General features: G+C 38.4%; 1 protein-coding gene across 1 annotated transcript in view; it reads left to right on the top strand.

Moving 5' to 3' along the window:
* Positions 1–26,782, top strand: part of FERMT1 (FERM domain containing kindlin 1) — a 64,194-nt gene that overhangs the window by 22,027 nt on the left and 15,385 nt on the right. Inside the window, exons 5-9 of the mRNA XM_079899091.1 lie at positions 2,962–3,175; positions 5,198–5,300; positions 15,216–15,323; positions 15,739–15,870; positions 17,753–17,802. Coding sequence (XP_079755217.1) covers positions 2,962–3,175; positions 5,198–5,300; positions 15,216–15,323; positions 15,739–15,870; positions 17,753–17,802 — 607 coding nt within the window. The remainder of the gene's footprint in view (positions 1–2,961; positions 3,176–5,197; positions 5,301–15,215; positions 15,324–15,738; positions 15,871–17,752; positions 17,803–26,782) is intronic.

The raw sequence follows: 26,782 nt of genomic DNA, 5'->3' as shown, positions 1-26,782 counted from the left end.
GAGAAAACCATATGATCATCTCAATAGATGCAGAGAAAGCTTTTGGCAAAATTCATCACGCATTTATGATAAAAACCCTGCAGAATGTAGGCATAGAGGGAACTTTTCTCAACATAATAAAGGTCATATATGACAAACCCACAGCCAACATTGTCCTCAGTGGTGAAAAACTGAAAGCATTTCCACTAAGATCAGGAACAAGACAATGTAGCTCACTCTCACCAGTCTTATTCAACATAGTTTTGGAAGTTTTACCCATAGCAATCAGAGAAGAAAAGGAAATAAAAGGAATCCAAAACGGAAATGAAGAAGTAAAGCTGTCACTGTTTGCAAATGACATGATACTATACATAGAGAATCCTAAAGATGCTACCAGAAAACTACTAGAGCTCATCAATGAATTTGGTAAAGTAGCAGGATACAAAATTAATGCACAGAAATCTCTGGCATTCCTATACACTAATGATGAAAAATCTGAAAGCGAAATCTAAAAAAACTTCCATTTACCATTGCAACAAAAAGAATAAAATATCTAGGAATAAACCTACCTATGAAGACAACAGACCTGTATGCAGAAAATTATAAGACACTGATGAAATAAATTAAAGGTGATACAAATAGATGGAGAGATATACCATGTTCTTGGATTGGAAGAATCAACATTGTGAAAATGACTCTACTACCCAAAGTAATCTACAGATTCAATGAAATCCCTATCAAACTACCACTGGCATTTTTCACAGAACTAGATCAAAAAATTTCACAATTTGTATGGAAACACAAAAGACCCTGAATAGCCAAAGCAATCTTGAGAACGAAAAACGGAGCTGGAGGAATCAGGCTCCCTGATGTCAGGCTATACTACAAAGCTACAGTAATCAAGACAGTATGGTGTTGGCACAAAAACAGAAATATAGAATCAATGGAACAGGATAGAATGCCCAGAGATAAACCCACGCACATATTGTCACCTTATCTTTGATAAAGGAGGCAGGAATGCACAGTGGAGAAAGGACAGCCTCTTCAATAAGTTGTGATAGGGAAACTGGACAGGTATATGTAAAAGTATGAGATTAGAACAATCCCTAACACCATACACAAAAATAAGTTTAAAATGGATTAAAGACCTAAATGTAAGGCCAGAAACTATCAAACTCTTAGAGGAAAACATCGGCAGAACACTCTATGACATAAATCACAGCAAGATCCTTTTTGACCCACCTCCTAGAGCAATGGAAATAAAAACAAAGATAAACAAATGGGACCTAATGAAACTTAAAAGCTTTTGCACAGCAAAGGAAACCATAAACAAGACCAAAAGACAACCCTCAGAATGGGAGAAAATATTTGCAAATGAAGCAACTGACAAAGGATTAATCTCCAAAATTTACAAGCAGCTCCTGCAGATCAATAACAAAAAAACAAACAACCCAATCCAAAAATGGGCAGAAGACCTAAATAGACATTTCTCCAAAGAAGACACACAGATGGCCAACAAACACATGAATGAATGCTCAACATCATTAATCATTAGAGAAATGCAAATCAAAACTACAATGAGATATCCTCTCACACCGGTCAGAATGGCCATCATCAAAAAATCTAGATGGAGAGGTTGTGGAGAAAAGGGAACACTCTTGCACTGCTGGTGGGAATGTGAATTGGTACAGCCACTATGAAGCACAGTATGGAGGTTCCTCAAAAAACTACAAATAGAACTACCATATGAAACAGCAATCCCACTACTGGGCATACACCCTGAGAAAACCATAATTCAAAAAGAGTCATGTAGCAAAATGTTCATTGCAGCTCTATTTACAATAGCCAGGTGATGGAAACAACCTAAGTGTCCATCATCGGATGAATGGATAAAGAAGATGTGGCACATATATACAATGGAATATTACTCAGCCATAAAAAGAAACGAAATTGAGTTATTTGTAGTGAGGTGGATGGACCTAGAGTCTGTCATACAGAGTGAAATAAGTCATAAAGAGAAAGACAAATGCCATATGCTAACACATATATATGGAATCTAAGCAAAAAAAATGTCACAAAGAACCTAGGGGTAAGACGGGAATAAAGACACAGACCTACTAGAGAATGGACTTGAGGATATGCGGAGGGGAAGGGTAAGCTGTGACAAAGTGAGAGAGGCATGGACATATATACGCTACCAAACGTAAAATAGATAGCTAGTGGGAAGCAGCCGCATAGCACATGGAGATCAGCTCGGTGCTTTGTGACCACCTGGATGGGTGGGATAAGGAGGGTGGGAGGGTGGGTGACGCAAGAGGGAGGAGATATGGGAATATATATATATATGTATAACTGATTCACTCTGTTATAAAGCAGAAACTAACACACCATTGTAAAGCAATTATACTCCAATAAAGATGTAAAAAAAAAGAAAAAAGAATTAATCTCTAGCTTGCTTGCAACTCTGAGGGCTTCTTGCATAGTATATTCCAATGAAAAGAATGAAAAGGATTATTTATGCTTTCCTTATGCAAATTAGATTCAGATGATTTATAAACCGTCAACTAGCTGGTTTCTTAAAATTTTAAATACTGTGATTTGTTTAGGGGATTTGCCAAAAAAATATAGTGTATTCATGCATTCTGCGAGAGCTCCAGTTTTCTAATAGTGCCAGAACTCACTACTGAAATAGGAGAATTTTGAATTATTGAGAAGGAGATAGTCCCACATCTGTCTGGGTTGATTTCGGAAATTTTTACAGCCTATGAGTTCCCAAGCTTCCCAGGAGCTAAATATTCAGACAGGAGTTTTACCTGTGTTTAACTTCTCTCCCCATCACTCATGACTTATCTGATTATTTTCAATGTTAACAAACATTTAACTTCAAAATCCATTTTAGTACAAGCAATATTGGTAATTATTTTTCTAAAGATTCCTACCCCAAATCTCATATCCTAGTTCATTCTCTCCTTTGCTTTGCAGTAAGTCCTGGCTTATACAGTAGAACCATGACCCCCACATATGACCCCATCAACGGAACGCCAGCGTCATCCACAATGACTTGGTTCAGTGACAGCCCTTTGACTGAACAAAACTGCAGTATCCTCGCATTCAGCCAGCCCCCTCAGTCACCAGAAGCTCTTGCTGACATGTACCAGCCTCGGTCTCTGGTTGACAAAGCCAAGCTTAATGCAGGGTAAGGACATGACTTCGTTTTGCGTCTCTGTGAACTGATGTTGATATAGTAAGAGAGACGCTGCAGGGATGGGGGAAGGGGTGTTTCATTTTTAAGTTAGCATACCTAGGGATTGTATACTGTTCACAAAAGTCAGTGCTGATTTTAGCAACAAAAGGGAAAAATGCAGCCTTTCATCATTTCAATACATTTAAAGTGTAACAACATTTACTCACTGGGTTAATTCAACGGTTTACCGTATGTGAATACTAACTCTTTGACCGTACACGTGTGCAAAGTGTATTTTATGGAATGTAGAACAGCTTATAAGTGGGTTGGTCCCCATGGAGCAGCAGGGGAGACCCAAGGTGACCTCACTGTCTTTCGTAGAGCACTCCTCCATTCTGTGATCCAACAAGTGAGTCCTTCAGCTTTTGTATGAAGTGGTCTCAGAAAACACAATTTATTTCTCAAACCACCATCTATTTCACTCCCTGTTGTCCACCAAGTCAAGTCAAGTTTGTTAACAGCATTCCACTCCCTGTGAGATCTGGTCCCGAAGATGTCCATCTGTCCGTCCTGCTGTGCTGTCATGCACCCCATCCCCCCACGTGCATGCTCACTCTTGTGTCACCGCCTCACCTCCAGCTTTTCCCCTGCTCCAGAACCCTCTCCTTCCCTCCTCCTCTACCAGCCCGTCCCTGTTTGTCCTTTAAAGCCCAGCCACATACAGTCTCCTTCTGAGATGTCACCATTCAAGATCAGTCACTTCCCTTGAGTTCTGTTCTTTGGCTCCAGTGTTACCTTGTTCCTTTAGTATAAGGCTTGGTTACCCCACAGACTGTCAATTCCTTTAGGTTGGAGACTGCATCTTGGTTATTCTTATTCTCCCAAAAGGGAATATATAATATGTAATAGAATATTACATATATGAATATATATAATCAATATATATAAACATATATAAAATACTTGATAGAAGTTCAAACCATTTTCCTTCAGTGGTATTGGATGCCCTTCATTCCCACCTTGTTTTGTTGTTAACTTTTCATCACACCTCACCATTGCCAGTATTTATGTTTCAAACACTAGAATTGTGCTACCCAGTATAGGAGTCACTAGCCGCATATGGACATTTACATTTATGTTTGAATATAATTAAAATTAAAATGTGGCACTAGCCACATTTAAACCTTCAGTAACCACATGTGGCTAGTGACTACTCAGTTGGGCAGGGCAATATAGAATATTTCCATCGTTACAGAAAGTTCTACATAGAACTTTCTGTAAGATAGAGCCAGTTCTGGGTTGGACCACCTAGTGTAGAAGTGGTCAGCAGTCAGCAAATACATGCAGAACAAGTACATGCAATAGTCACCAAGCGCAGATTCTAATTCCGGCTCCACCACGAGGCATGTGACCTTGAACATATCACTTAATGTTTCTGAGGCTCATTTTCCTCATCTGTAAAACTGAGAAAATAAGAACTGCCCTGGGGGACTTCCCTGGTGGTCCAGTGGATGAGACTCTGTGCTCCCAATGCAGGGGGCCCGGGTTCAATCCCTGGTCAGGGAACTAGATCCCGCATGCTGCAACTAAGAGCCCACATGCCACAACTAAAGATCCCGCGTGCTGCAACTGAGTCCACATGCCACCACTAAAGATCCCACATGCCGCAACTAAGACCTGGTGCAGCCAAAATAAATAAAATTAAATTGTAAAAAAATTAACTCAAAAAAAAATAAAAATAAGAACTGCCCTGGCTCCTTCAGTTGGTTACTTTAAAGTGTCAGTGAGAAAATATATACATACAAAAAAGCACTTGGAAAGCTGTATGATAAAATGGAGATATAAGCTATTATCAAGTCATCTCCCTTACTGAGTTTTGGTTATATTACTAACCCGGACTTTGTTCAAGGGTGTATATATACACACATATACATTTAGATATACATGTATAGGTATATAAAAACACATTGTATAATACTATAATTATGTATGTAAAATTGATTGACTTTTAAAACTCATCCTGTTGTTTTCCAGTTGGCTAGACTCCTCACGTTCCCTTATGGAGCAAGGCATCCAGGAGGATGAGCAGCTGCTGTTACGATTTAAATACTACACTTTCTTTGACTTGAATCCCAAAGTAAGATACTTTTTCTGTATTCTGTCTCTCCCTTTTTTTTTAATGTGAATACATGAAAGTGTAAAATTGAGTTATTTAGTTTTCAAAATTAGGATTAATTTATGTAACCTTCTGTTTAGCTCTGTAGGGTTAGACCAATAAATGTATACTGGTCTCTGGATTTTCATCTGTTTGTCTCTAGCGAGCATGGTAGGCTACCCCTGAGTTAGGGGAGTCTCTAAGGGTCTTCACTCATGGCATGTGCTGTCCCTCTCCATTCACAGTGAAGCAGGAACAAAAAGAGAGTGACTCGCAGAGTTGGAGCCCTTCATGCTTAGGAAGGAGGGAGTTGTCAAGGCCCAGGTTAAAAGGGAAGGGGTTTTGGCAAAGAAGCCAGGACCTCATGATAGCACACACCTGGCTCCCCACTGCGGTGCTGAATGAGTCTTGGGTGATGAGACAGAGGGATTATCTGGATAAATAAAGACCCCCAGCTGGTTTCCAACTCTCATTTTAAGTGCACATCTCCCACCTGAAGTTTCCTAGGACAGCTGAATGGTGAAATAAGTCCTCTGAACATCTGCCCCTTCCTTGTCCCAATTCTCCCTTTTGTAGAGTTGTGAATCGGCACTTAAAGTGGCCCAAAGTAGAAAACACACACTGGGTCACCAGTCCTCTGAGTGCACAGCATGATGGTATCCTTCCCATCCCAGTTCCGAGCTGACTGCTATTCTTCAATTATCACCGGGCACTTGTTCAAGGGGCCTGCCTCGGGTCACCTCTTCTGCACCCGTTCCTTCCTCATCCACGGCAGTGTTTCCGCCTCTTGTGTCACTGTCTTCTGCTTGGTCCTCATTTTGTCTGGTCTCCAGAGGCCCATCTGGACTCCCACTGCTTACCTAACTGGCATCTGCTTCAAAATAAGCCCTCTTCCTTGTTTCTGTGGAGCTCTTGCTCAGTCTTTGATTGAGATCCAACTTACTGCCCATGGGCCTAGCTTGCATCTGGAGTACATCACTTCCAGTGAATCATGGTAAGAAAGCAAACTTTGGCTCTTCTTTGATAAAATCTTCAGGAGAAATTACTGTTACGGCTTCTCTTAACCAATTGTTTTGATTTTCTTAAGGGCAATGTGAATTATACAATTATTCAGGTTTTCCTTTTTGTGTTGCCTTCTAGAATCAAATCTTTACACTTTCTGTAACCTCATTTTTTAGCCTCATTCCTGACTCAGCTTTACTCTTTCCTTGCCTAGTTCCTAGGTAACTTAATCTACCTTGTTGTATGCTATCTATTCTAATAAACTGCCTTAAATTTTTTTCTGAAACTAGATAACACATAAATAAAACATACTTATGCATTTTCTAATTGCTAAGTCAGGAATGTGGCCCCAACTTATCTCTTCAGACTTGTGCCCCTGTTGTTTTATTTATTCAATTATTTATCGAACAACTACCGTGTGCCAAGAACTAAAATAGAAGTTGAGGGCCCAAAACTGCTGGACGGTAGAATAACGTTTTCAAATTTATGAAATAAAATACATAGGATTACAAAATGGAACTATATTGAACTATAGTAACCAAAATATTTTTCAAAATGGATATAAGTAACATATCTGTTTAATTAGTTGATATCAAAGTGATGATGAATGTGAGCATTGTTTGAAAATAGCAACTGTGATGCAATATGAAAAATCTGTGATTCTGGTAGTCATGAAGTCACAAGTGCTCTGTAGTACTGTGGTTTGTGGCCTACATTCACCATGGAAGGAAATGCTAAATTTCCATTAAAAGCCGGTGCAAATGGAGGTGTAGTTTTTTCTAATCCAGGCTTATGGACCACCTGATTTAGACTCCCAAATCCAAGAATCGCAGATTCAGAAACCCTGCCCTAAGATCACATTCCGGTCTTATTCCTTCCAGAAAGGAGCTTTTCTCTACTCTTGGTCACACTGGCCCATCTCTTCTCTGAGCCACAACTGAGTGTAATTTCAGGACTCACACCTCTAATTGTACCACATTCATGGATTTTCTCTACAAATAAACTTCAAACTCCTTGGAGTTATGGAGCACTTCTGATATTTCCTTTACCCTCAACCCCTACGTGCTGCAAGGATGCTGGGAGAGTCAGACTTTCCTAGTCGCCTCCTCCAGGATGGGATCAGCTGGTCCTTGGAGACCCTCCTATCCATTTCCTTGCCAAGAGATTCCCCATTAAAACCCTTGCTTTGGCAATTGAGCTCAATGTTAAAAGTAAACTCAGTCATCTACTGCTTAAAATAATAGTCAGGAACATGTAAGTGACATCACAGTCAAGGAATTCAGACATGGCAGATCATCAGCATAAATATCAAACATGGAGGGGCAGTGTTAAAAATGTGTTGTCTAAAAAGTGGAAGATTAAAAGGAATCATTCTTCCAGAAGGGGACAAGAACCCGGAAGGCAAATGTTACTAGGGCTGTTGTCCTAGGCTCTTTGCCTCCAGCCCCTGCTTGCTTAATTGGTAAGGAGTTCTGTGTCCATAGCCTATGAACAAAATGTATCTGAATCTAACAGCCAAATAGCAGCTGTCAACCCAAAGGTGACAGGAAAACTCAAGCTGGTGAGATAGGACTTTGGGGTGCAGGATGATTCCCCAACCACTCTAGAGTTGTGGCAGCCCTCCCTTCTCTGCCCTCCTAAAGTACAGAGTGCTATAAATGAAACCAAGTTTAAGGCTCCTGGGTAGAGGGATATAGAAAATTAAGATAGAGTTTGTGCTTTCAAAGAATCTACAATCAAATCAAGAAGAGCAAAGATAGCACCCATGAAACCACTGCAAACATACAAGGTACCCTACATTTAGGAGTTAAATCATATAATAGGACCAGGGAGCTTCTCTTCTCTGGCTTTCAGAGGAGAGATCCAAGCAAGCTATAGAGCTGAGGCAACAGGCACTGATTAAAATCTCAGATGTATGAAAGTACTAGAATACATTTCAAATATGATATACTTTAAAAATGCAAAATCCAGAATCCATAAAGAAAAGATTGGTACATTTTAATTAAAAAAATGAAAATTTTATGCATGACAAAAAAACTATAAATGAAGTTTAAAAAAGTCATTGCAACACATACTACAAACAAAAGGCCAATCTCTAATATATCAAGAGCTCTTCCAAATCGATAATAAAATACCAACAACCCAGGAGACTAATAAGCAAAGGATGTGAACACATAGTTCATAGAAAAGGAACTACAATGGCTCTTATAAGGTCTTATACTGGCAAAGATCAAAAAGTTTCATGCACTATCTGAGTTAGCAAGAGTATGGGGAAATAGGCTCTCTCATACATACACTGCTTGTAGGTCAAATTATGAATTAGTCTAGCCTCTATGGAAGGCAATTTGGCAATTTCTATCAGAATTACCATTCTGCATGGCTTTGACCCAGAAAATCCACCCCTTGATATTTATACCACAGTTATACTCAAATATGTGAGTTGATATGTCTGTACACAAGAACAGTTATTACATTATTTGTTTTAGGGAAAAATTGGAAAACACCTAAACATCCATCAATAGGGAACTGGTTAAATACGTTATGGTCCATTCATATAGTGTTTTGATTAGGAGGAATGAATCAGCTTTCTTTTGATGGGGAGCATATTCAGGGAATATTACTGAATGAAAAAGAACAAGGTACAAAACAATCGGTAGAGAAACTACACTTTGTGGGGAACAAGGAAGGGAAAGAGACTGACTTTTTATTGTACACCCTTTGTCCCTTTTGAATTCATTCAAAATGAATTCCATCATTATATACTCTTTTGCCCCATTTAAGTGCATTTTAAAATGTGTGCATTTAAAAAAAACAAAAAAAACTTTTGTGACTCCAGTAGTTTATAGTATTTTTTTAAATGTTCACTAGAGAAAAGGTACATCAGTTTTAATAAGAGGCCTAGAAGATACTAAAACTTGCTATCCAACTGGGGACTTCCCTGGTGGTCCAGTGATTAAGAATCCACCTTCCAATGCAGGGGACACGGGTTTGAGCCCTGGTCCGGGAAGATCCCACATGCTGCAGAACAACTAAGCCCGTGCGCCACAACTACTGAGCCTGCGTGCCGCAACTACTGAGCCCACATGTCACAACTACTGAAGCCCGCACACCTAGAGCCCATGCTCTGCAACAAGAGAAGCCACCGCAATGAGAAGCCCATGCACCTAAACGAAGAGTAGCCCACGCTTGCAGCAACTAGAGAAAGCCTGTGCGCAGAAATGAAGATCCAGCACAGCCAAAATAATTAATTAATTTAAAAAACTTGCTACCCAAGTTTTTAGGGAATCACTTAAGAGTAATTAGATCCAAATAGTAATCCTTTCCTGAGAGCATGAAAACTATGGGAGGTAGGTTTTGTTATTTTTTATATTGTTGGTTGGTGGAAGGAGGGAAGGGTTTACTGAATTGACTAGATAGGGAGAAACAGGGATTCAAGCAGTGGGGTTGGCAGAAACCACGTGCTTTGGTGGTTTCTATTTTCAATTAACCAGGAGACAAAGGAAATTGAGGGCCAAGGAGAGGGCAGCAGTAGCCAGTTCCCACCAGGGAAAAATTTGTTTCTGAGTAGCTGAAACCACTGAAAGAGTTCTCAGGAAAAAAGCTTTTGGGACACCTGTTAATGAATGAACCTGTGAAGACCCAGGACCTTGTGCTGTCCCAGAGCCTCAGTGGGAATGTGAACAAGCCTCCAAAGAGGAAAATCCAGAGCTCTGTGGATGCCGCAGAGGAATCCAGGTTCCTCAGCAGGAGCCAGGCTGGCCCGGCATCTTCTCTTGATGTTAGTCTGTAAATGCAGGCAACTCTTGTTTAACCAATATTCTGTCAAAGAGTTTTTTTTTAATCTGGCTTGGGGTGGAGGGGAGTTAAGTATTTTTAGGTGAGAAAGCTCTTATTAAATTTTTTAAATCTTTACTGACTGCATTTGAGAGAGAAGCCTTACAGGGTGATTTAACTTACTCTCACTAAAACCCCTACAGCAGACAGAGAGGGAGAAATAGATGATTGATTGATTGATAGATAGATAGATAGATAGATAGACAAATATGACAGTTTGTTAGTCCAATTCAGATTTCGGCAACCGCACATACTATTTAGATTTTGTGTTTCAGCTGTGAATTAAAGGCAGGGGCCTATGGGGGAGTGGGTTGGGTGTTGCTTGCCTGGTTTTGGTGTGCACTGTGTGTGTGGTTTGTTTAGTTGTCATGTCTTTGGATTACAGTATAATTGACATGCCATAAAATTTACCCATTGTAAGTGTACAATGTGATTTTCAGTGAATTTATACAGTTGTGCAACCATCACCACAATCTAGTTTTAAAACACTTGTGTCACCCAAAAATGTTTCCTCATACCCATTTGTGGTCAGTCCCTGCCCCCAGCCCCAGCCCGCACCTGGTGTGCTTTCTGTCTTGAGTTTTGCCTTTTCTAGAAATTTCACATATGGAATCATACAGTGTGTAATCTTGTATCTGGACTCTCGGCATGATGACTTCGAAGGTTATCTGTGTTTTTGCCGGAGTGGTGTCCTATCGTGTGGATGGACACATTTGGATACACTTGTTTATCCATTTTCCAGCTGAGGGACATTGGGTTGTTTCTGGTTTGGAGCTGTTATGAATGATGCTACCATGAATGTTTTTATGTGTGTCATATTTTAGTTTGTTTTTGGAGGATTCTGGGGCAAACTCCTGAGGATTTCCATGACACCCGTTGAAGTTCACAAAACAAGGACAGACTTTCTTAAGATTCTTATTATTCCAGCCTCCTGAAAACCACACCCCTGGATCTGCATTTGCCCTCCTTTCCAAGCAGCTTTAGAAATGCTGAGAAGGAGGGAGCCTGTGGACAGGTCACGGTCCCACTGGCCTAAGAGCAGCACCGCTTGCCAGGCTCGGGCTCACTGCGGATTTTGACCTTCCCTGTCACCTTTTTCCCTAGTGTGCATAAAGTTAATGCAAAACGAAAAACAAACTCATGCCAACCAACCCGTGATAAACCTGTTTAGGTACTCTATCTTTCTATTTCTCCCCCATGTTATCTTTAACAGTTTATCATTTTTAAAGGATACAGTAAAGTATAGCCTCAATATGAAAAAAAAAAAAAGAAAAGAAAATCAAACATAGGAGAGTTATTGTTTAATTGGTACAGAATTCCAGTTTTGTAAGATGAAATGAGTTCTGGAGACAGATGGTGGTAATGGTTGCACAGCAACGCAAGTGTACTTAATGCCACTGAACCATACACTTAAAAATAGCTAATACTAAAAAGGAATTATTTAGAGTAAAAATGGAAAATAGTCCTTTACCATGACCTTTCTCCTGAGAACTAGCCACAGTTAACAGCTTAATGATTAATCATTCATGCAGATTTTTTCACATACATTTATAAACGTATTTTTGAACAGATTTTCAGGATCTTTTCTTCCTACATAAATAGGATCATGTATTTGCTGTGTAGCTCACTTCTTTTTACTTCATAATATATCACAGCCATCTTTTCATGTCAGCATATGTGTCTGACTCACTTTTTTTAACCAGTACAAAATAATCAGAGGAAAGGCTATAGTTTATCAGGACCTGTGGGTTGCTTGAAATTTTTCCTCTTTCAAAAACTGTGAACATTCTTGTACAAGTGTCTTTGATGAGTACTTTGCATTTCTTTAGAATAGTAACTGTGGACATGCTCATGAAAGGGCAAAAAAAACATTTAAATATCCCACCAAAGTTCTTCCTACTGATCTCATATGTGTAAGTGCCCGTTTGCACCACATCCTCACCAATACCAGCCATTACCAGCACTTACAGCCTGGGTAAATCCCATAAGAAAATAGAAATTATGTCATCTTGTTTTTGGGGTTTTTTTCTAATAAATTTATTTATTTATTTTTGGTTGTGTTGGGTCTTCGTTGCTGTGTGCAGGCTTTCTCTAGTTGCGGTGAGTGGGGACTACTCTTCGTTGTGGTGTGCGGGCTTCCCATTGCAGTGGCTTCTCTTGTTGTGGAGCATGGACTCTAGACGCATGGGCTTCAGTAGCTGCAGCACATAGGCTCAGTAGTTGTGGCGCACAGGCTTAGTTGCTCCACGGCATGTGGGATCTTCCCGGACCAGGGCTCAAACCTGTGTCCCCTGCATTGGCAGGCGGATTCTTAACCACTATGCCACCAGGGAAGCCCTATGTCTTCTTGTTTTAATTTGAATTCTCTGATTACTAGTGAGGTTGAGAATCTTTTCTAATGTTTATGTGGCCATTTTGTTTTCTTCTGTGAATTGCCTGTTGATATATATATTTGCCCCATCTTCTATTGAACTCTTTATATTTTTTGTATTTATTTATAGGAGCACTTTGTGTGTAATGGATATTACCTTTTTTATTGCAGATATTTCCTTTCCATCTATACCTTATAAACATATAATCTTATTCAGGGGATTTTTCACTTAAAAATGTTTAGTTATTGGGCTTCCCTGGTGGCTCAGTGGTTGAGAGTCCACCTACTGATGCAGGGGACACGGGTTCGTGCCCCGGTCTGGGAAGATCCCACATGCCGCGGAGAGGCTGGTCCCATGAGCCATGGCCGCTGAGCCTGCGTGTCCAGAGCCTGTGCTCCGCAATGGGAGAGGCCACAACAGTGAGAGGCCCGCGTACCGCAAAAAAAAAAAAAAAGTTTAGTTATTGATTGTCAAGTCAGCCTTATACAGCATAACCTAAAGTTTTCCTGTCTTGCTTAGAAAGGGCTTCCTTGCTGAAAAATTACAAAAAGTTTTCTCTCATGTTTCCTTCTAATAGTTTTGATTGTTATCTTTAGATTTTTTTATAACTGCTTTTAGATATATAATTCACATAATACCATGCATTTCACATACCAACATTTCACCCACTTAATATGTACAAATCAATGTTTTTTAGTATATTCACAGAGTTGTGCAACCAACACCACTATCTAATTTCAGAGCATTTTCATCATCCCACCAAGAAGTCCATCACCCATTTGGAGTCTCTTCCCATTTCCCTCCAACCCTCCTAATCCTAAGCAACCATCAGTCTACTTTCTGTCTCTATGGATTTGCTTATTCTGGACATTTCATGTAAATGGAGTTATACAATATACAAACTATGTGGTACTTTGTGACAGTTTCTTTCACTTAGCATAGAATTTTCAAGGTCTATTCATATTGTAGCATGTATCAGTATTTCATTTCTTTTCATTGCCAAATAATATTCCATTATATATATATGTATTTATGCATTTGTCAGCTGACGGACATCTGGATTGTTTCTACTTTTTGGCTATTATGAAAAATACTGCTGTGAACATTCATGTACAAGTCTCAGTTTTGTTTTTTTTTTGACTTTTTAAAATTAATGTAAAATATACAAAACATAACATTTGCCATTTTAACCATTTTTAGGTCTACAATTCAGTGGCATTAAGTACATTCACAGTGTTGTGCAACTATCACCACTATTTTCAGAACTATTTCATCATCCTGTACAGAAACGCTGTACCCATTAAACAAAGCTCCCCATTTTCCCCTTCCTCCAGCCCCTAGTAACCTCTATCCTACTTCCCGTCTGTATGAATTTGCCTAGTCTAGGTACTTCATGTAAGTGGAATCATACAATAATTGTCCTTTTGTGTCTGTCTGATTTCACTGAGCGTAATGTCTTCAAGGTTCATTTATGTTGTAGCATGTATCAGAATTCCTTTCCTTTTCAAGGCTGAATAATACTCCATTGTATTCCATTGTATGTATTGGATATACATTACATTTTGTTTATTTAGTCATCTATTGATAGATATTTTGGTTGTATCTAGCTTTTGGCAATTGTGAATAATGCTACTATGAACATTGGTGTAATAGTATTTGTTTGAGTCCCGGTTTTCAATTTTTTTTCAGTATATACTTATGAGTGGAATTGCTGGATCATATTCTATGTTCAGCTTTTTCAGGAACTGCCAAACTGTTTCCCATGGAGGCTACACCATTTTACATTCCCACCAGCAATGCACAGGGGTTCCAATTTGTCCACATTCTCACCAATATTTGTTATTATCTGTCCTTTAGATTAGATTCATCCTAGTGGATGTGAAGTGGTATCTCATTGTGGTTTTGCATGTTTAGATTCTTTAATCTATCTGTAATTTATGTATTTTGGATGTGTAAGATTGTTTTGTGATTTTCGATTTTTGTTCTCCAAATTGCTTGGCATTTTTAACACTGTTATAGTGCTGAATTCTTTCTTCCCCTGCTGATAAAATGCCATTTTCTTTTATATTAAATTATATACATACATAGGTCTGTTGCTGGATATTGCTTTACTGACATTTTGTGAATTGCTATACCAATACCACACTATTTTAGTTGCTGCCACTTTATTATATATTTTAATATCTGGGAGGACAAGTGTCTCCCCAGCATTGTTCTTTTTCAAAATGTTCTTGGAGATATTTGAACATTGTCTCTTCCAGCCCAACTTGATCAGCTTGCATGAAGTTCCACTAAAAACCCCTGTCAGATTCTGATTAGATTTACAGAGTCTACAGATTAGCCTGGGGACCCCTTCTCCTTATACTACTTATCACATAAACCATTTCACTACCTGTGTTTCCCAACAATAGAAGTGTGATAAGAAAGGGAAAATACTGGAATCTAAGATGGGTCAGTTTGGCCCCTTCAAGAAGCTCTGGAAAATATTTTGAGAAAGAAAGTTCTTAATTCAGAAGTAAAATGAGCTGGGGCAGTGGAAAGATAGAGGGGTTTCTTTCCGTTACCTGAACTAAAGTTTATTGCATCTGATTAACAAGGATTGGCCTCAGTTATTCTAGATCTTTTGTACTGTGGAATGTAAATATGCCCCCTCATACATACACACACATATATCTCTTTCTTTCTCTAGTACGATGCTGTCCGAATAAACCAACTTTATGAACAAGCCAGGTGGGCCATTCTCTTAGAAGAAATTGACTGCACGGAGGAAGAAATGTTGATCTTTGCAGCACTACAGGTATGGGAACCTCGGTACCTTTCTCTGAAAGGAGAGAAAGCAAATTTGTTCTCCTTAAAGTTTCATTTTCTTCATACTGATTGTTTTTCTTTGAAAAAGAGCTGAAAATGAGGGTAGTAAATTATTTAAAATATTCCTCATAACCCATCCACATGCACATCTTATAAAGCATCAGTCTTGCCGTCCTCATCTCTTCTGCACTACAAGGTCAACCAGTGATGGGAAAGAACTGAGTTGGAACATGACTAACCATAAATCTCAAAATAATTTAAATTATATTTCATTTTCCCTACATAGCTGGGGGATCTCCTTCCAGGAGATGTTCAGTATTACAGGGGAATTGTCTTCAAAGAAGAAATGGCCGATGGATTCCCTTGTGTTTATAACATTCCTAAAACCTCTGTTTTTGTTGTAGTATCACATTAGCAAACTGTCGTTGTCTACTGAAATACAGGATTTTACAAATGAGTCTGAGGTCGACGAAGTAGAAGCAGCACTTTCTAATTTGGAAGTGACCCTGGAAGGTGGAAAAGCAGACAACACTTTGGTATGAATTTTTCTGATAACTCGGAATTGTGGCTTTGCTCTGATTGACAAACATAGATGAGTTTTTTTATTATTATAAGGGAATATTTTGTCTGATTTTGAAAAATAGAAAATACTCTCTTCATCTGACAAACTTAAACCTAGCAAGAACGGACTAGCTTTTCTCAGGTCGCTCTGTAAGAGACGGTAAGGTATTTTCATCACTCTCAATGACAATTCTTTCATATTGTATTTCTTCTTAAAGATAAGCTAGCTTGTATGAGGGAAAGACTGCTGAGGGCTCCATTTCACTAGTGTGGAACATGAATTGGCCCTTTAACTTAAGTCTAGAAGAATGAGGTAGCTGTGAAAGTAGAGAAACCATATGATCTGTTGACTTAGTCATACATTTCAACTGGGCAAGGTTGGACATTGTAAAAAGTTCCTGAACCTTTTGACTTTAGTAAATAAAGAAAAACTCTCCAGTAAAACATAAAGAAATAACACTGTTTTATCATCTTTATTGCTCCTTATCCAAGAAATGTGGCTGAATGTCAGCTTTATAATTGCAGTGCCCCTCCTTGTTTGATTCATTCATTGGGAGCCACTCTTTTGTATAACTTCTTCAGTCATTAGTTTAATCACATTGAATCAGAGAGGTAGAGTCATTGTAATTGGCTATAAATAGTAATAGATAAAAATGAGTCATTATATAGTTTTGTATTTAATGTGTGTTCTATTATGGTTAAATTCCTTAAAATAGGAAATTGGTATCATGCCAAAGCAAATACTTCATACAAACTGAATTCCCAGATTCTGTAGAGATTCAGGCCCTGAATCACATTTGTTAGAGACATGGGCCCCATGAAACTGGACTTCTCTTTTGTCTACATCCTCCACTAAATACTTACAATGGAAAAGTCATCCTTCTTAGAATAAATAAAAAATTCCCTTCTCACCTTCCTCAGTATTTTTTTTTGATGCCAAACAATAGTCTTTTCAGTTTGAAAAAAGGCACCAACCTACACTGCAGAATGAACTTTGAATGAGATTCCTTCTGAGAGTTTAATCAGTGAACTAGATATAGCAAGACTTATCCACTCTGATATAAACATTGTAAAATATTTTGTTTATACATAAAAGTAGTAGTTTTTTAATAAATTTATTTCTTTTATTTATTTATTTTTGGCTGCATTGGGTCTTTGTTGCTGCACGTGGGCTTTCTCTAGTTGCAGCTATCAGGGGCTACTCTCCATCACAGTATGCAGGCTTCTCATTGTGGTGGCTTCTCTTGTTGAGTAGCATGGGCTCTAGGCACGCGGGCTTCAGTAGTTGTGGCACGTGGGCTCAGTAGTTGTGGTGCACGGGCTTAGTTGCTCTGCGGCATGCGGGATCTTCCCGGACCAGAGCTCGAACCCGTGTCCCCTGCATTGGCAGGTGGATTCTTAACCACTGCACAACCAGGGAAGCCCCAAATTAGTATTTTCTAACTCAGATTTTTAACTTGAGTGATAGTGTGTGGTAGTTTTTAAAATCTTTTTTCATTTGTGTAATATATGACACAGGAAAGTAAAAAATACAAAAACGTACAGCTTAACAAATTAGTATTAATTTATCACCCAAGTCACCACCCAAATCAAGAACTAGAACTTTACCAATCACCCCAGAAGTCCCACATGTGCCCGATCCTAGTCCTAACCCTCCCCCACCTCACCCCCAAGGTAACAACTGGAAATGTAGCTGGTGGACTGAGGAACTGAGTTTTTCAATTTATTTAATTTTAATTAATTCTAATGTAAATACTTACACATGGCGGGTGGCTACAGTGTGGGACAGTGCAGGTACAGAGTATCAGCACCACCTGTCTAATTACTGCTTGTCAAATGTTATCTGCTTTTCCTCAGGAGGACATTACTGATATCCCTAAACTTGCAGATAATCTCAGATTATTTAGGTAAGTCACCCTTGAAGAGGAAAGAAGTTACACAAAATCTTGCAGGTAAAGAGTCTAGGAGTTTAAATTGAACATCCATTAGGCAGGTTCATTGTTCAAAGGTAAGAGCATGAGCTTTGGCATCAGGCAATGGATGGAGTCCTAGCTCCACTATGCACATCAGCTGGGTGACCTCAGGTATTGTCCTTATGTCCCTGAGCCTCAGTTTCCTGATCTATAAAGTGGGGATATACCTTCCCTTAGGCTTGTTGGGAGAATTAAATTAGATGATGCATATGAAGCATTGAGCATGGTGCCTGGCTCATTAAATGGTGGTGTAAACACGGCTGGTGTCAGTGATACTGAACACATATGCCAGACTGGAATTCTTTCTATGGTCCACCTGCTCAGGACTCTCACACTATTTGAAAGCTCTTTCATGGTTTAAAAATCAGTTGTCTCTAGAACTTTGATCCTGGGCTTATAGAGAGTAGTCACCTTAGTTTATCTACCTTCACCTGTTAAAGTATTTCTGATAAACTCCCCAGCCACCTCAGGTCAATCTGAAACTGTTAAAAAGGCAGAGAAGTTTTTTACCTTCTTCATGGGAAGAAAGGGCTGCCACATTTGTGATGGTGCCAAGGTGGGTTAGGATGAAAAGAGTAGGGTCCTTTTGAAGTTCTATCAGTTACTTTATGGTTTGTTGACTTTTCTTAACAAGCTGACACTTCACTGAGTCAGTTGGCTTGAAAAGAAACACAAGTCGCTTTTTTTAACATATAATGCAAAGAAAGACTTGGAAAGAATGAACAATGAATCAGCTATAAATGAGAAACAAGCGTCTGGAGGTAACAATATTTGTCACTGGGTTTCTACAAGGTTTTTTTTTTTTAGTGTGATTTTAACAGATGGTTCCAAACAATAGGGTCATTCATTTAACTTCTGTGGTATAAATAGTTGCAACCATGCATATTGTTATAGTCAGAGCTACAGAAAAAAAATAAGGATTTGAATCCACAAATATATCTTAATAAATTATTAATAATTGTTCTTAAAAGAAATTCAGTTGCCGTTTTCTCTATATAGTGCAAATTGAGCTCTTCGCAAACCAAATAATGACAATATTATTCCTATAGATGTTTTTGATGAAGGAAGCGATATCCTGAAACTAAGCCCTGAATCCGTATCACTTTAGGGTGATTATTATGCTAAAACTCACAAAGTTGTCCTCATATTTCACCAGTGGCCACTTTATCTACCAAAGGTTTCAAGGCGTTGAATGTATAATATAATATGGTTTCTGGAAGAAAATAATAAAGGAGGAAGCGGGGGGTGAGGATGAAACAGAAAAGGAGAAGGGAAGGGAGGAAAGATGTTGGAGAGTGGAGCTCTGCTGCTAGTGGGTGTGTGACCCTTATAGACCCTTCATTTCTCTGGGCCTCCTTTCCTCAGCAGGAGAAGAGCATTGAACTAACCCTTTGATTTTTAATTTTTTTTTTTCTTTGACAGTGAAGCTCTTTTTTCCCCCTAAACACATCTATTGAACCACTATATAAATAGTGAACTTCACTTCCTAGCAACATGGCCTCTGATCTGATGCAAATCTCAGTCTCACTATAAATTCATTTGAATGTTGGGTAAGATAAAAAGAATTGTCAATACAAAGTTGATCTTGAAGTGAGACTGGGAAATCTCAGCTTTCAGGAAACGAAGAGGGAACTAGTTCTACAAATGAAGCTTCAGCTGCACAGGGGGGTTTGGCCATGAACATTGATTCTCATGGCTCAGGGCTGGAATTTTAATCCCCACACAGGATTCAAGGTGGGGTTGCCTCCTGTAAAGTTATGAGCCAGGACTGAATCTGCTGCCTAAAGCCAGAAACTTGCAAGAGCTGCCTTCTCTGCTTAACAGGGAGTAGAAAAACTGCCTATCAGTCAAAGGAAGAGTAAGTTCATCCTTGCATAGAGTGCTGTGTGGGGAGATGAAATGTCTCTTGAAAAGTCAGAGCCAAGGTCTGTGCCACACACAGATGTAGATCTAAATTTAAATGTCTTATATGATAAGAGAATTCTGAAAAATAAAACACAAACTGGTCCAGAACCACAAAAGCTATGAAACCCTAGCAAATGTAATTGCAAAAATACTTGGAGGGAAATATTCACAATCTAGCATGCGTGGACCTTCTACAGAAAACAGCAACACCCCCAAAACAAACAAACAAACAACCTCCCAATAAAAATTACTAACCATGTGAGTTCATGAATCACCATAAAGAAAAGTCAGTAGGCCCAGTAAATAAGAGGATTAGCCATTTTAATAATTTTAGGTAATAGAACAATCTGAAGAAACCATAAAATGAGTATGTTTAGAATCATTAAGTACATTGAAAGGTAAAAATTGTAATGAAAGGCAGTATTAGAAACTCTAAAAAAGAAAAATATAGTCATAGAAATTTAAAATTGAATACATGTATTAAACATCAAGTTCAAAACACAAAGAGAGGACTTAGAAAGGTAGAAGTGGAAGATATGGTATAGATAGAATGAGAAGGTTCAACTAGGAGTTTCAGAAGGAAAAAAAGGGGAGAAGCAAACATTCCAAAGAGAATGCTTATTTTCCATAATTGTTGAAGACAAACTCCTTAAATTCAAGAATCACAAATCCCAACAAAATAAATCAGTATAAACGTACATCTTGGTGTGGCCAACCATTGGTAAGAGAAAGTCTTTGAAGTCAAAGAGAAAAGATAGATTTCCTATAAAGGAAAAACTGTTCTTGTTGGCTGGAAGATATCTTGAAAGGGCTAAGAGAAGATAACAATCAATCTAGAACTTTATGCCCAATCTCTCAACATTTTACTTGCTACAAACCCTTAAATATAAATCAGGCAAGATACAATCCTAATAGTCAATTACATATTTAATAAAAACAATGATTTATCTCCAAACTGTAAGGTGTAACCACTGTTGGAGAAACTACCTTGGAATAAATGGCTCCACAGCAGGGTTATAGGGAGAGGTTACAAATAAAACTCATTCATGGAGTCATTCATAATCAAGTTACTGTAGCAAAGAAGTTCCAGTCAAACATACCCAATGTGCTATAGAAGACTGTCAGTGTGATTTAGTTCATAAATAAGAGACTCTTAAATTTGGTAGAATCTTTACAGTATTTTTAAAGAGATGGAGGGTGACTACGAAAATCTTTAGTCCTACTCTAAGGCTCACTGGTTATCACATGCAAAATTACCTGTAAGAGTTATACTTAAAAAAAAAAAAAAAGAGGGACTTGCCTGGTGGCTCACTGGTTAAAAACCCACCTGCCACTGCAGGGGACACAGGTTCGATCCCTGGTCTGGGAAGATCCCACATGCCACAGAGCAACTAAGTCCAAGAGCCACAACTACTGGGCCCACGTGCTGCAACTACTGAAGCCCATGCACCTAGAACCCGTGTTCTGCAATGAGAAGTCACTGCAATGTGAAGCCTGCTACCGCAACGAAGAGTAGCCCCTGCTCACTGCAACTAGAGAAAGCCTGCACACAGGAACGAAGACCCAACGCAGCCAAAAAAAAAAAAAAAGAAGTTCCAAATCTATGACCTCTCTGTGATGATAAGTGGCCATCAGTAGTGAGCCTCCAGATACTTTCAAAATAATAAATGCACTTAATCTGTCATTTAGGAAAAGGTGATTGTAAAATGAGTGAGAAAATAACCAGTTTTTGAAAGATATTAATGCTGTGAAGAGAACATTTTGGGTTTTGGGGGCGGATTTTTTGCTTTTGCTTTTTTTAACATCTTTATTGGAGTATAATTGCTTTACAATGGTGTGTTAGTTTCTGCTTTATAACAAAGTGAATCAGTTATACATATACATATGTTCCCATATCTCTTCCCTCTTGCATCTCCCTCCCTCCCACACTCCCTATCCCACCCCTCTAGGTGGTCACAAACCACCTAGCTGATCTCCCTGTGCTATGCGGCTGCTTCCCACTAACTATCTATTTTACGTTTGGTAGTGTATATATGTCCATGCCACTCTCTCACTTTCTCAAAGCTTACCCTGCCCCCTCCCCATATCCTCAAGTCCAGGCTCTAGTAGGTCTGTGTCTTTATTCCCGTCTTACCCCGAAGTTCTTCATGACCTTTTCTTTTTTTCTTAGATTCCATATATATGTGTTAGCATACAGCATTTGTTTTTCTTTTTCTGACTTACTTCACTCTGTATGAAAGACTCTAGGTCCATCCACCTCACTACAAATCTCTCAATTTCGTTTCTTTTTTGGCTGTGTAATATTCCATTGTATATATATGCCACATCTTCTTTATCCATTCATCTGTTGATGGACACTTAGGTTGCTTCCATGTCCTGGCTATTGTAAATAGAGCTGCAATGAATATTTTGGAACATGACTCTTCTTGAATTATGGTCTTCTCAGGGTATATGCCCAGTAGTGGGATTGCTGGGTCATATGGTAGTTCTATTTTAGTTTTTTAAGGAACCTCCACACTGTTCTCCATAGTGGCTGTATCAATTTATATGCCCACCAACAGTGCAAGAGTGTTCCCTTTTCTCCACACCCTCTCCAGCATTTACTGTTTGCAGATTTTCTGATGATGGCCATTCTGACCGGTGTGAGGTGATACCTCAATGTAGTTTTGATATGCATTTCTCTAATGATTAGTGATGTTGAGAATTCTTTCATGTGTCTGTTGACAATCTGTATATCTTCTTTGGAGAAATGTCTATTTAGCTCGTCTGCCCATTTGTGGATTAGGTTGTTTGTTTTTTTGTCATTGAGCTGCATGAGCTGCTTGTAAATCTTGGAGATTAATCCTTTGTCAGTTGCTTCATTTGCAAATATTTTCTCCCATTCTGAGGGTTACCTTTTCGTCTTGTTTATGGTTTCCTTTACTGTGCAAAAGCTTTGAAGTTTCATTAGGTCCCATTTGTTTATTTTTGTTTTTATTTCCATTTTCCTAGGAGGTGAATCAAAAAGGATCTTGCTGTGATTTCTGTCATAGAGTGTTCTGCCTATGTTTTCCTATAAGAGTTTGATAGTGTCTGGCCTTACATTTAGGTCTTTAATCCATTTTGAGTTTATTTTTGTGTATGGTGTTAGGAAATTTTCTAATTTCATACTTTTACATGTACCTATCCAGTTTTCCCAGCACCACTTATTGAAGAGGCTGTCTTTTCTCCACTGTGTATTCTTGCCTCCTTTATCAAAGATAAGGTGACCGTATGTGCGTGGGTTTATCCCTGGGATTTCTATCCTGTTCCATTGATCTATATTTCTGTTTTTGTGCCAGTACCATACTGTCTTGATTACTGTAGCTTTGTAGGGTAGTCTGAAGTCAGGGAGCCTGATTCCTCCAGCTCCATTTTTCGTTCTCAAGATTGCTTTGGCTATTTGGGGTCTTTCGTGTTTCCATACAAATTGTGAATTTTTTTTTTCTAGTTTTGTGAAAAATGCCAGTGGTAGTTTGATAGGGATTGCATTGAATCTGTAGATTACTTTGGGTAGTAGAGTCATTTTCACAATGTTGATTCCTCCAATCCAAGAACATGGTATATCTCTCCATCTATTTGTGTCATCTTTAACTTATTTCATCAGTGTCTTATAATTTTCTGCATACAGGTCTTTTGTCTACTTAGTTTATTCCTAGATATTTTATTATTTTTGTTGCAATGGGAAATGGGAAATGTAGAGTATCATGTCATCTGCAAACAGTGACAGCTTTACTTCTTTTTTTCCAATTTGGATTCCTTTTATTTCTTTTTCTTCTCTGATTGCTGTGGCTAAAACATCCAAAACTATGTTGAATAAGAGTGCTGAGAGTGGGCAACCTTGTCTTTTTCCTGATCTTAGTGGAAATGGTTTCAGTTTTTCATCATTGAGGACAATGTTGGCTGTGGGTTTGTCATATATGGCCTTTATTATGGTGAGGAAAGTTTACTCTAGGCCTACTTTCTGCAGGGTTTTTATCATAAATCGGTGTTGAATTTTGTCGAAAACTTTCTCTGCATCTATTGAGATGATCATATGGTTTTTCTCCTTCAATTTGTTAATATGGTGTATCACGTTGATTGAATTGCGTATATTGAAGAATCCTTGCATTCCTGGAATAAACCCCACTTGATCATGGTGTATGATCCTTTTAATGTGCTGTTGGATTCTGTTTGCTTGTATTTTGTTGAAGATTTTTGCATCTATGTTCATCAGTGATATTGGCCTATAGTTTTCTTTATTTGTGACATCTTTGTCTGGTTTTGGTATCAGGGTGATGGTGGCCTCGTAGAATGAGTTTGGGAGTGTTCCTCCCTCTGCCATATTTTGGAAGAGTTTGAGGATAGGTGTTAGCTCTTTTCTAAATATTTGATAGAATTTGCCTGTGAAGCCATCTGGTCCTGGGCTTTTGTTGTTGGAAGATTTTTAATCACAGTTTCAATTTCAGTGCTTGTGATTGGTCTGTTCATATTTTCTATTTCTTCCTGGTTCAGTCTCAGCAGGTGCTGTCTACAAGAGACCCACTTCAGACCTAGGGACACATACAGACTGAAAGTAAGGGGATGGAAAAAGATATTCTATGCAAATGGAAATCAAAAGAAAGCCGGAGTAGCAATTCTCATATCAGACAAAATAGACTTTAAAATAAAGACTATTACAAGAGACAAAGAATGACACTACATAATGATCAAGGGATCGATCCAAGAAGAAGATATAACAATTGTAAATATTTATGCACCCACATAGGAGCACCTCAATACATAAGGCAAATGCTAACAGCCATAATAGGGGAAATCGACAGTACCACAATCATAGTAAGGGACTTTAACACCCCACTTTCACCAATGGACAGATCATCCAAAATGAAAATAAATAAGGAAACACAAGCTTTAAATGAAACATTAAACAAGATGGACTGAATTGATATTTATAGGACATTCCTTCCAAAAACAACAGAATAGACATTTTTCTCAAGTGCTCATGGAATATTCTCCAGGATAGATCATATCTTGGGTCACAAATCAAGCCTTGGTAAATTTAAGAAAATTGAAATTGTATCAAGTATCTTTTCTGACCACAATGCTATGAGACTAGGTATCAATTACAGGAAAAGATCTGTAAAAAATACAAACACATGGAGGTTAAACAATACACTACTTAATAACCAAGTGATCACTGAAGAAATCAAAGAGGAAATCAAAAAATAACTAGAAACAAATGACAATGGAGATGCAACGAACCAAAACCTATGGGATGCAGCAATAGCAGTTCTAAGAGGGAAGTTTATAGCAATACAGTTCTACCTTAAGAAACAGGAAACATCTCAAATAAACAACCTAACCTTGCACCTAAAGCAATTAGAGAAAGAAGAACAAAAAGCCCCCAAAGTTAGCAGAAGGAAAGAAATCATAAAAATCAGATCAGAAATAAATGAAAAAGAAGTGAAGGAAATGATAGCAAAGATCAATAAAACTAAAAGCTGGTTCTTTGAGCAGATAAACAAAATTGATAAACTGCTAGCCAGACTCATCAAGAAAAAAAAGGGAGAAGACTCAAATCAATAGAATTAGAAATGAAAAAGGAGAAGAAACAACTGACACTGCAGAAATACAAAGGATCATGAGAGATTACTACAAGCAACTCTATGCCATGAAAATGGACAACCTGCAAGAAATGGGCAAATTCTTTGAAATGCACAACCTGCTGAGACTGAACCAGGGAGAAATAGAAAATATGAACAGACCAGTCACAAGCACTGAGATTGAAACTGTGATTAAATATCTTCCAACAGACAAAAGCCCAGGACCAGGTGGCTTCACAGGTGAATTCTATCAAACATTTAGAAAAGAGCTAACACCTATCCTTCTCAAACTCTTCCAAAGTAAAGCAGAGGGAGGAACACTCCCAAACTCATTCTACGAGGCCACAATCACCCTGATACCAAAACCAGACAAAGATGTCACAAAGAAAGAAAACTACAGGCCAATATCACTGATGAACATAGATGCAAAAAATCCTCAACAAAATACAAGCAAACAGAATCCAACAGCACATTAAAAGATCATACACCATGATCAAGTGGGGGTTATTCCAGGAATGCAAGGATTCTTCAATATACGCTAATCAATCAACGTGATACACCATATTAACAAATTGTAAGAGAAAAACTATATGATCATCTTAATAGATGCAGAAAAAGCTTTCGACAAAATTCAACACCCATTTATGATAAAAACACTGCAGAAAGTAGGCATAGAGGGAACTTTCCTCAACATAATAAAGGCCATATGTGACAAACCCACAGCCAACGTTGTCCTTAATGGTGAAAAACTGAAACCATTTCCACTAAGATCAAGAAAAGGACAAGGTTGCCCACTCTCAGCACTCTTATTCAACATAGTTTGGGAAGTTTTAGCCACAGCAATCAGAGAAGAAAAAGAAATAAAAGGAATCCAAATCAGAAAAGAAGAAGTAAAGCTGTCACTGTTTGCAGATGACATGATACTCTACACAGAGAATCCTAAAGATGCTGCCAGAAAACTACGAAAGCTCATCAGTGAATTTGTTAAAGTAGCAGGATACAAAGTTAATGCACAGAAATCTCTGGCATTCCTATACACTAATGATGAAAAATGAAAGTGAAATTAAGAAAACACTCCCATTTACCATTGTAACAGAAAGAATAAAATATCTCGGAATAAACCTACCAAAAAGACCTGTATGCAGAAAATTATAAGACACTGATGAAGAGAACATTTTGAAACAATTTTTTGGAAATGTTTCCATTGCCACAGTTTTGCCAGTAATGATACTGCCTATTAAAGCAATATTATCTGCTCACCTTTAAAACCTGGAAACAGAATTTTGCTGTGTTAAAGCATCCAAATTAAGAGTGATAGTGTATTTTAAACCCACTCATTAAAAATATTAAAGAGCAACATATCCTGATCAATTTGCATATGTGAATGATTGACATCAGCAAAGATGGAG

Source organism: Stenella coeruleoalba (assembly GCF_951394435.1).
Source record: "Stenella coeruleoalba genome assembly, chromosome: 15".
In the NCBI taxonomy this organism is placed as follows: Eukaryota; Metazoa; Chordata; class Mammalia; order Artiodactyla; family Delphinidae; genus Stenella; species Stenella coeruleoalba.
The sequence above is the reverse complement of the archived record's forward strand: the minus strand, read 5'-3'. Positions and strand labels throughout refer to the sequence as shown.